Raw genomic sequence first — 12067 nt, 5'->3', positions numbered from 1 at the left:
AGCTCAATCCAGCTTGAAAACAAAATCAAAGCTGCGTTAAGAAGCACTGGCCGAAAACTTGTATATGGTAAATGGGTATCCTATGGCTCATGTTATTATCCTGGCTATTATCAATGGGTGAGTACCTGAATAACTGGCATCATTTTCATTAGAACCAAGGAGATCTTGTGATGAATGTGTGTGTAAGTTCCAAGGCAATTCCATTAAAGCAGTTTCGAAGGAATAGCGATAACAAACTTGAGCTGACAACTTAAGAAACCATGGACAAAAAAAAACCCCAACCCATTCCAATAGCTCCATACATGCCAATTCCCAACCCGCTCTGAAAGGTATAAGCATAATTATTGCTTTTAAAAGTGGCAAAAAGCATAATTTGGGCTTAAAAAGTGTAATTATATATTACATGCCAGATTTCAGCACATATGAAAAAGATACATATTTACAACTAACCTGGTTCTCAGCTGATAAAAATTCTTGTCACAAAGGGCAAAATCCATATGGATTAGAACCAGAATACAAACACAAAATATACTGAAAAATTATTATATTCAGCGCTCACTTCAACTAGTCTACATGTGCAACTTGCGTTGAATGTTGTGAACTGGAATTCTGCAACGATTATCATCAGGTGCGCAGAATGCTGTATTACATTACTCTCATATTATTATTTAAAGTTTGTAAAGTGGTGTTGATTTGTCAATTTTTCTATATCTGACACTTTTTGAAGTTTGAAAAGATCCATTTGCTCTAACATATTCTGTCACATAACATCAACAACTCACACTGTAAAGCGCTTCACCTAACATCTGGTGCCATTTCTTTGAAAAATAAGGACTGGTTCAATAACTAGCTAATCAATAAAATGAATCTGTTGGGTAAAGTTCACTTTTGAAGAAACCTGTCTGTTCTCTTGGCAATAGGATCATATAAATTTGCTATGAATAGCAAATAAGGAAAGTACTCTCTTATGCTATTCTTACACAGCAGTCACCTTTTAATACATTAACCCCTGGTGATGAGAATACTCATACTTTTCCTCCCTGATCTCCCACGTGCCTCGCTAACGTGGCTGAGTTTACATAGCTTGTATCCCGAGCGCCGAGTTTGAGAGGCAGTATTTGTCTAGGCCTGTATCCCACACGAGTTAAATCAGCGCAAACCACTGATTGATTTGAAGCCATTTCCTAATTATACAGGCAGTTTAACCAATAAAATTGTAGCTTACATAGAGTGAACATTGCTGAACGGAGGGAAAAAAACTGACTTCAATGGCAGCAGAAATAGTGAAAATATATACATCTGAAAATGATGCAAATTGACGAGAATCAGCCACTGGGAGCAGACTTTTACTTGACAGATTCTGGCGGAGAATTTTCTGGATTTTAATCAGATGAGATTGATAGTGACATCGAAAAAGTTACTGGAAATAACAGCGGTAGTGATGAGAATGAGAATGTTGAAGAAGAAGAAGAAAATGAAAGCAGAGCTGATTGATGATCGTAAATGATAAAACACACATTGACAAGAGGCTATACAAAGGACTAGCAATGGATTTAGACCCTGATGCAAATGAATTTAATTTCGTGGAGCTTTTTTTTTTGTTGAATAATCGTTAAATAAATGTTTGGGAAATATATGTTGTTAACATGAGTGTTCATAGTTCAAGGTTTGTTAAGTGTTTTATTAGTTTTAAAATTTTCAGTGAGAGTTCTAAGGAAGAAAGGTAAGTAAAGAGCAAGTAAAATATGCCCATTTGTGTACAGTATTCACAGGATGTTCAGTTTACAAGAGATGACAAGTGGAATTTCTGTGAACATAAAATATAATTATTTCATGTGTTGATGGTGTTAATAATTCTGTGTGAATTCATAATGGATTTTATGGATTATTCACGGCAAGAGAAGCAAACTGGCAAGTACATCATTTGTTTTCACCATCATGCATTAGTTTTATTTCTGCATGTAGCATGAAATTTATACCATTATGTATGTAAATTTATTGAGAACTGCCGTGCCAAATTTCAGCTTAATTAAATGAATACAAATAAAATAATAACAATTTTATTGCAAGTAGCCCCCTCTATAAAAATCTGCAAGCCAACTGCTGTCAGCTAGTCTCAGGGATACAGGCACTGGAAAGGCTAACACTGCTCTAGGTGATCTCTGCAAGTATGCTGCAGGGGACTGCCTAGCTGTTTGGCTCAGGGGTTAATGTGTTAAAGAATATTCTCAAATTTATGAATTATTGCTTTATTTTTTAAAATAGTTTTAATGTAGCAAAAAACTGCAATCCATATGCAATCTCGTGGAAAACATAATTTGCTGAAAAAAGTGTAATGGTTGGCATTTTTGAAGCTCCTCTGGCATATGACCTGCATGGCTAAAAATACATACTTACAGTCATATTCTGTACACAAATCTCTTTCACAAAATGAATTAGGTGACTGATTCATTTTAAAACTTTCTATTCCAAAATTTGTATGTAATATTTTGATTTTTTTTATGAATAATCTGAGCATAGTCAAGTCTTGTCCTGATCCTTGATCCAGATTCTGAAAAAATGTAGACTTGGAGACAAATTAGAAAATGTAGTCAGTTGTTATTTTGCTGTCAGTTGATCTACCATATTCACAGATATGGCTAAGGCTTTTTTTTTAAACACAAACTATCGTTAGAAGAAAAAGAAGCTCAAGTCCTTTTACCAGTGGATGTGATGCAGGTAAATATTTAGAGAGATGGTTTACAGAATTTCAAATAGTGAATTTTAATGGCAAGCCTAAGGTTGAAGCATATGATGACTTCAGACAACTTTGCCTCACAGATTTAAGTGTACTATTAAAAATAATTTACTTTTTTATTATACCTCCTTAAGCTTACTTATCAAAAACCTTCACTTTTTGTCATCTTCTACCACTGATTCCTCCATTCATTTGATTTTTGCTCATGATATCAAAAGACAACCAAATTATTAGGATAACATAAAATTTAAAATGGATACTAAAATTTTCAAACAGGTCATCTTTTGTTACTAAAGTTTGAAAGGTACTTGGCATGCTAAACTAGAGCTATGAGTAATGGATGCATTTGGAAATGACACTGCTAACTACTATCTGGTTACAGGGCCTTCATAAGAAACTTGTGTTGGAAAATCAACCCTGGGAGAAAATGAGGAACATGATTGCATGAAATCCTGGAAATTAAACTCATTCAAGACCTCATCATTATAATGCTGCATATTAAATTTGACTGAACTCCAACAATCCTTGTAAAGTTAATGCCATAGAAATGAAAGTTTGGAGGATAGTAAGGGGCCATAACTACTGTAAATGTTGTTGTGGAGTGCTAGAAATCAAACTCATTCAAGGTCTGACAAATATAAAAGTGCACTTTATTAGTATATTTGATTGAAACCCAAGAATCCTAAATTATGTTTTGCTGCAGAAACCAAAGATAGAAGGATAAGATATCGGGAGATAACTATTTGTAAATGAAGACAGTGAACATTAGAAATCATAGCCACTGAAGGTCTCTTTAAAGTAAAGACCCATGCTAAATTATTAACTGACAATTACAACTATAAACTATATGAACCAGTATTCAACCTGTCAATAATTATTGATAGTTTCATGTCAAATCCTGGTCTTAATACAAGACTGACTGGTCATTTTTTAGTTTAACTTTAAATCAACCCAATGAACTCTGGATCTGCAAATAAATCTAAACTATGACTAAGACGTACATGAAATCCAAGGCAAGTAGTAGTACATAAAAGTCCGAGTAATTCAAACAAAATAAACTTGCTTTTGAGTCCTAATCTAAAGGAACACTACACCCTTCTGACCCTTATACTTACTTTAGGTGGATTAAATGGGTAGGTGTCTGGAATTTTTATTTCTAAGATAAAGCTTCCACCTTCATAAGGTGTATCGGGAGGTCCAGCAATCTCTCCCCTCAACTCTGTAAAAGTGTCATTTACCAATTCCACTTTTATGTGGCATTTTGCAACCTGAAAAGAAATGAAGTTTTAATTACTTTTCAACACAGATTTTTTTTAAAAAACAGATACCAACTGGGCATGCATTAGCCTTCAAAACTTCAATAGGATTTAACCATGTAATATAAACACAATACATCTTAAATGCGATACTCAATACTGTACTGGAGGAATTATGACCTGGATGTGCGAATGTATTGATGGGCAGTGCAACATATCCACAACTTGTATAAAATGCAGGGAATACAAAAATACTTTCATGTCAGCCTATTCAGTATTAAACTCTAGTGCAGTGATGAGGACTGAGAGGCATGTCTTTGTCATACTCTCTTTCTACAAAGAGGCAGGACTATGTGATCCAATGCTGCTGTTGCAGGGGAAACATTGGGATAAGAGTGACTTGAACCTGTAAATCCTCACATACTGCTACAATACTGTCCTTAGCTGCAGATCGAACAAGTGAAGAGAGCGACTCTTGAATCTCCTCAGGTATTTGGGGGGGGGGGGTAAAAGGTGTAGGTGTGGCACTGGCCTCTCTATCACACGATCAAGGTCTTTATGTCCAGAGAAAGGGCCAATCAATTTCCTACAAAGGAAGATCTACATCCTATCTCCTTCCCTAATTTGGAACCTGTAGGCCAATTTACAATCCAGTCGTAATGAAATGGCATTCTGGAGAGGGCGGGGTAGTCATGTCAAAGATGGCCACATGACTCAGATTTAAGGGAAAGCCCTTAGCCAGACCTGACAGACTTAGATTTGCAGTCTCCCTTTACCAGGCGGTTTGATCTCATCACCAAAAATGGGCCTCTTGGTCTGAAAGGGTGCTGTGCCCCCATGACCATATTCACTTTCAGCGCCCACCATGATGTGGGCAAGTAGAGGTGCTGCTCCACCTCACAGGTGGGAGTGTGACTCACTGCTATTCTAGATGGATGAATATGCTGCTCCTCCCCGAGTGGATGGTGTGACTCACTCTGCCCTAGTGGAAAAGATAGGGTGAGGCTTCTCTTTGGAGGGGTCAACTCAACCTAAGAGTCTTCAAAGAGACTTGAGTAATCCAATTCTCTGAGTCCCAACATGCTCAGCGAAGGAAAACATTGTAACATTTGGAGGAAGATGAAGAAGGATCTCTTTTTCCTTCTTTTTTAGTCACATCTTTGCTCTGCAAGGTCCAAGGTCTTGTCCAACAATAGTCTGCAAAGGGGACAAGCATCTGTCTTCTCACAACCTGTACATTATAGGCAAGAGGGGTTGTGTCCATGGAGGCTTTCCTATGACCACATCTACCCACACCTGGCTTAGATGTTGCTGTAAAATGCCAAGAAGGAATTTATCACACACTTCTATGTTAAGTACATGTTTAAATGGTAAAACATATACTAAGTCTATGCTAAATATGATAAAAGCAAGATGACACCTTACCTGGGTGTTATTCCAAAGAATTAAAACAATCACTGATGTTTTAATGCAATAAAAAGCATAGCTAAGCTGAATATTGAAAATGACAAGATAATAGAAGTCAACAAGGCTTAAACAAAAGCTAGAGATAAGTAAATTAGCAAAAACAACCCCTTTCCAAAATGACTCAGGCCTGAATCAACTCGGGGGTGGGTGGGGGTGGGGGTGTTTTACAGTAATGGCGGCTATAGGTGGAAGCTAGTAAAGTAAGCTTTGTAGATTTTGGCAGTTATGAGTGGTTATTTTTGCTGTGAAATGGTTCATAATTGTTGGATGATGTGTGAATATTCAAGGAATGCAGGGTACAGAACATTACTGGTGGATCATAATCAATTTTGAAAAAAAAATGTTTTTCCACTCAAAATTCGATTATGATGGAGTAGAGATGGAAGTTTAGTGGTGCAGTTTTGAGACGTTCCCTACCTCATTTACTTATTTCAGTGTAGTTACCTGATCATCAGTTACCTTCAATTGCAAGAATTCTTTGGCACATGGTGAGTAATAAATGTCAGTGCCACAATTTGGTAGTGAGAAAAATTAGTCCAAACAGGATTATCTACAAGCATGAGTGGAAATAAAGATCAAGGCAAGCAACAAATAAAAACCAGTTTACAGAGTGGCACCCTAATGGAGACATCTGACACAAGTATGAGTGAATCAAGCCAGAGTACAATTCAGCTGGACTTAGATGAAATAAAAGCAAAGTCTCAGAGGGAGCATTTCAAAAGCAGATTTCACATCTGCTATTTATTGCTGACTTGGTGAAAAAAGATGACCTAACAGAAATTGTCTCAATTATTGTGAGGAAATTGTTAGAGAATGTGAAGGAAGATCAGAGAAAGGAGATAGTTGCAGAAAGTCAAAGGGTAGTAAAGGAGAGGACAGGAGAGTTGATGGATAAGGTGGATTCACTGGAATACGAAAAACACCAATTGTGAGAAAAAATCTCAGGAGGCAAAGAAATGATAAAATGAAGAGTGACATGAAAGATTCTGACAGGAGATCGAAGCAAGCAAGTGCGGCTTCAAACCAAATCGAACAATATTCAAGGACGCTGAACATTAAAGTTTTAGGGCTGGAAGAAAATGAAAGTCAGAGACAGAATTCCGAAACTGGTGAAGGAAGTCACAAAGATTATTTTGGACAACAGGGACATAATGGCTGTACATAGGATCCCATGCCCATCGGGACAACCAAGGCCAGTGATTGTCAAATTTTGGAGTCTGGATTGTAAACTTCCAATTATCAAGAAGCGGAAGGATTTTAAACAGAACAAATGAATTTGACTGGTAGAGGATGTGACCAGGATGAATACTGAACTTATCAGTAAGTTCCTGGCATCAGGAAATTGACAGTGCATGGTACTTTAATGGATCTGTGTATGGTAAAACCAGATCAGGAAAAAGGATAAAATTTAACATCTATGATGAAATTGATGAGAAAATTAGAATATAAGTGTAATATGCAACTCTATGAACTTATGAAATTGACCAAATAGGTATGTGAACTTTCGTTTTGATACTCTTTTTTTCTACTGTTTTAATATTTTTTTTATAAAGACACTTCTTTCCCTCAACAGTTTTGTCCTTAATAGATTTCTTTATTCGCTCTTCCATTGTGTCACATCTCTCCCTAATCAATTCACTCACTAGTTAAAAATCATCTTTCACTCATAGTTATAAATTCACTCACTAGTTCATAAATTATCTTTCACTCGTATACACTCATAAACACATTCATTTGCTCTGTCGTTTACTCACCTTTTTCAACACTACTCTTCCACATTCAATTTTTCGGTCTCCCATTATTGCTCATTCATTCTATCACCAACCACTTCCATGTATGCTCTCATTCATACTTTCTTTTTCTTCCCTTTTAGCCCTTCTTTAATTCATTAATTTGTAACTTATACTCTTATTAATCTGTGCCTATTGGTTTACAAAACTGTCTTAGCTCCGGAAAGGTCTGTCAGAGGTGCATAAGAGTTATTGCAAATGGAGTTGCTTCACTTGTTGTCCATCGTATACTGTATCAACGTTAACTGCAGCCAAATCTACAGCATGTACTGTAACACCATGGATATGATAAACTCAAGGTGATAATTACTTCATACATTCCTGTACAAGAACATGTATATGTAAAATTTCTGCTGTTTCATGGATAACAACATAAAAATAATATCTATCAGTATTATATCTATCAATGTTAGAGGCCTGCAAGGTTCAGTCTTTAAACAAAGGGATATTTTCCACTGGGTAAAACAAAAGAATGTATCTATAGTATGTTTGCAAGAAACTCGTAGTACAAAGAACGATGAAATATATTGGGCAGCTGAATGAGGATACAAATGAATATTTAGCCACTGCTCTAGTAATAGTGCTGGGGTTGCAATATTTTTTAGAAATACTTTTGAATTTATAATTCATAGAGAAAGATGTGACAGTCAAGGGAGATTTATTATTTAAGATATTACAATTAATGGCAACAGAAAAACCCTCATGAATTTGTATGGTTATAATGATGATAATCCTAGCTTTTTTGAAAGTTAAAGGAGATCTTATTTTTTGAGAACACATAAATTATAATGTGCAGAGACTGGAACACTGCTCAAGACTTAGATTTGGATACTTATAATATTTTACATGACAAACACCAACAGTCTAGGGCAGCGATTCAAGACCTGAAAAACGAATTGGAATTAATTGATCCCTGGCAAAATTCCAATCAAGACTTAAAGATGTATACCTGGAGGCAAAAATCACCCTTGAAACAAAGTAGATTAGATTACTTTCTTGTATCGGATGACATTCATATGAATACAGCTAATGTGTGTATCTTACCAGGGTATAAGACTGTTCATTCAGCTATTGTTCTGAGTGTGGGTTTTTCAATGTGTCCAAGGGGAAAAGGATATTCGAAATTTAATATCCAACTGTTGAGGAACATTGAGTATACTGATTTGGTCAAAAAGTATAACTGACACTGTAAATGAATATTATGTGGGGGGAAATAAAGATGACTCTCTCCGTGTTTCTCTTTCCTGTAATGATCAAATGTTCTTTGAACTTTTGAAAATGAAAATAAGATCTAAAACTATGTTATTTTATTATGAAAACAAAAGAGAAACAGGAAAAATTAAAGAAAATTGAGCAGGAAATAATAGAAATTTTTTTTGGGGGGGGTAACTGTTGAATAACATAGATGGGGAAATTCTGGAATATTTAGACAGAAAAAAAAGCAGAATTGGAAGAATCTAGGAAAAAACATATAAAAGGCATTTTATTAAGATCTAAAGCTGGATGGTATGAATTTGGGGAAAAAAAAGCACAAAGTACTTTTTAAATCTTGAAAAAAGAAACTATGTTAATAAGACAATAAAGGAAATTATTTTAGATGATGGGACACATATCTGACCAACAGATATTTTAGTAGCTCAAAAACAATTTTATATGGAATTGTACAAAAGAAGAATTGCTCAGCCTGATGATGAGGCTACTCAAGAAACTCAAAATAGATTCTTTAATCACAATATTAAACTTAGACAAGAGGAAAGAGAATCCTGTGGGGGTCTGTTTACAATCAATGAAGTCGGTATGTCTCTAAAACGGATGGAAAATGGAAAAAGTCCTGGCCCTGATGGATTCACTGTAGAGTTCTATAAATTCTTTTGGAAGCCTTTAGGGGAATTTATATCAATAAACTTTGGATAAAGTGTAGGAAAACTTTCAGATTTTCAGATTCAAGGTGTCATCACATGCCTACCAAAGGAAGAAAAAGACAGAAGATATTTTAAAAACTGGAGACCTATATCACTTTTAAATATTGACTAAAGATTGCTTCGGGAGCCATTGCAGCTAGGATTGAAAAGGTTCTTCCATCAATAATCAGTGATACTCAGAAAGGATATATGAAGGGTAGATTCACTGGAGAAAATACCAGGCTATTATACGATATCATGGACCAACTTGAGAATGAAAACAGATATGGTTTATTATTGTTAACAGACTTTGAAAAAGCTTTGACTCGATTAACTGGATCTTTGTGGAAGAAGCTTTACAATCTTATAACTCCGGTGATTCTGTTTGTAAGTGTTTTAAACTGTTTTGTAATGACTCTAAAAGTTGTGTTATAAATAATGGGCATATGTCATCTTTTTTAGACTTGAAAGAGGATGTCGTCAAGCAGATCCCCATGCACCTTATTTGTTTATCATTGGGGTTGAGATTTTAGCTATAATTTTAAAGCAAAATGTGGATGTATGGGGATTATGGGGACGCCAGTGAATATAAATCAGGTCAGTATGCCAAACAGGCTTTTATTCTTCTTGATGGATCTCAACTTTCTCTTGAAGCAACTATGAATATCTTGCAAGTTTTTTTTCCTATTATCTGGACTTAAATGTAACATAACAAAAACAAAAGCTATCTGGACTGTGAACAAGAAATTTTCTAATGAAAGAATATGTCCCGAAATGGGCCTAATTTGGTCCTCTTCCAACTTTACACTCCTTGGCATAGAGGCAACACAATGCAAAGCAAGAAACTTGGATGCAAGTATTTAATAAATATATAAGTAGTGAAGAGTGGTCTGAGATTTATAGCCAGGTGAAATGCTGTACCAAGGATACCAAGTTGATCTCTTTTAACTTTAAATTAATCCACAGAATAATCGCTACAAATAATTTTCCGAAAAGAATTAACAAAGCAGATGACAACAAATGTACTTTCTGAAAGAGTGAAAATGAAAGTATTGAGCATCTCATTTATGATTGCAATATTACTTCACAATTTTAGTTTTATTGAAGTTTTTCACCTTTTTGCCCAAATAATGTACATTTGTCCAAAAAAGAAATATTCTTAGGAAGTGAACAACATGACAGTTTGTGTAATTTCCTGCTTATTTTGGCAAAATAATGCATCTATACTTGCAGATTCAATATGAAAAATCCTTGTATTTTTGCTTTTAAGCAAAACATTGCAATGCATAAGAACATTGAAAATTACACTAAGGAAAATTTAAAAAAAGAAAACCAATTTCTTCAAAATTGGACCTTAATAATGAACAAGTAACTTGTATCTGACTTGATGGTAAACAGGAACAAAATACTGTAATATCACAAAGTCCATGTCACCTAGATTGTGTGCCATATGTATGTGTGTGTTTTCTTTTTCTGTAGATTATATTTATTATCCCTAGATTATCTGATAACCAGAAACGTTTGATTGTTTGGGATGGTTCCCTGACCCAGTGGTCAACCTATTACAGGGTTAATAATAATAATAATAATAAAAATTAAAAACTAAAAAAAAATGCCCAAATCAACTAAAGTCCAAAGCAGTTCCACGCCAAATCGACTCATTCGCAGATAAAACTAAGCCTACCAGTTTCACACACAATGCCTTACAGAAAATTATCAACAAGAACTTATAAAAACAGAGAGAATTGTATGGGAATTTTCCATTATACTGTCCTGTTACAAACTATCATTTTAACTAAAAAGGACACACATTTACCCATATGAAAGTAAGTGAGCCTTGTGTTTGAAAGGATTATAGTTATACTAATTTTTTTTTTGGGGGGGTGTGGAAGACTGGAAGGGCATTAATTATTAGATTGTGCTGAAATGTACTAATATTTATTTCCATCTGGAGCAGGAAAGTTAATACCATCTGTTCTAATTCATGAAAGTTTATAACACATCTATGAGTGATAGGCCAGTTATGTAAATTTGTGTTCACTAGTCCTACAACGTAACACATATCACATGACGTTTTTGTTTTGGTTCTATACCCTAACGCGTAAAGGTATGCGGAGAACTCGCCCCATGGAGAACTCGCCCCAACATATCTGGAGAAGTCGCCCCTGATTGGTTGGAGAAGTTGCCCTAATTGGTTGGAGAAGTCATCCCAAAACTTGACACCCAAATAACCCTTTAATAACAGAATTAAGTCATCTTTTACGTGATTTATATTTAGATTTTTAATTATACGCGATCACAAAAGAGATATTAACTGGTAAACATAAAAAGCAATATCATAGTAATATTTCTGAGGATGAAATTAAGTCTTTATATAATATAATGAATGATGACAGTATAGTGATTAAAAAGGATAAGTCAAACATTATTATTATTATGAATCTAAATGATTATGTTAAAGAAGTTGAACATCAATTAGAAATTAAATAAAAAATTTCAACATGCATTAATGAGATCGCAAAAAATAATAATTCCGTATATGAGGAATTTGATACTTTCCCTCTTAACATACGTACACCTCAATTCTACATATTACCCAAAACTCATAAAAATCTTGACCATAATTTACCTTTAAATTATCCAGGATGACCCATTATATCAGGCTGTAATTCATATACTGAAAACCTATCCAAATTTACTGATAGTGTTTTAAACCTTTAATGAAATCACTTCCTTCATTAAAAAGTTGAAGTCTATTCCACAGCTATCTGATAACTCAGTCCTTGTATCATTAGATGTAACATCACTATATACCAACAATTCATCATGCAGATGGTACTGAAGCATGTAAATATTTTCTTGATAACAATCCTAATAATAGCACACTATCTAGTGAAGATATTTGTAAAATAATAA

The 12067-nt window shown here is 34.7% G+C and overlaps 1 protein-coding gene across 1 annotated transcript in view; it reads right to left on the bottom strand.

The window, feature by feature from the left end:
* LOC149797467 (ubiquitin-conjugating enzyme E2 K-like) overlaps nt 1-12067 on the bottom strand; it is a 36977-nt gene that overhangs the window by 22298 nt on the left and 2612 nt on the right. Inside the window, exon 2 of the mRNA XM_089962278.1 lies at nt 3853-4005. Within this exon, the coding sequence (XP_089818404.1) occupies nt 3853-4005 (153 nt within the window). The remainder of the gene's footprint in view (nt 1-3852; nt 4006-12067) is intronic.

Source organism: Sinohyriopsis cumingii, chromosome 6, assembly GCF_028554795.1.
Source record: "Sinohyriopsis cumingii isolate HCF-2022 chromosome 6, ASM2855479v2, whole genome shotgun sequence".
NCBI classification, from domain to species: Eukaryota; Metazoa; Mollusca; class Bivalvia; order Unionida; family Unionidae; genus Sinohyriopsis; species Sinohyriopsis cumingii.
Note: the sequence above shows the minus strand (reverse complement) of the source record. Positions and strands in the feature narration are given on the sequence as shown.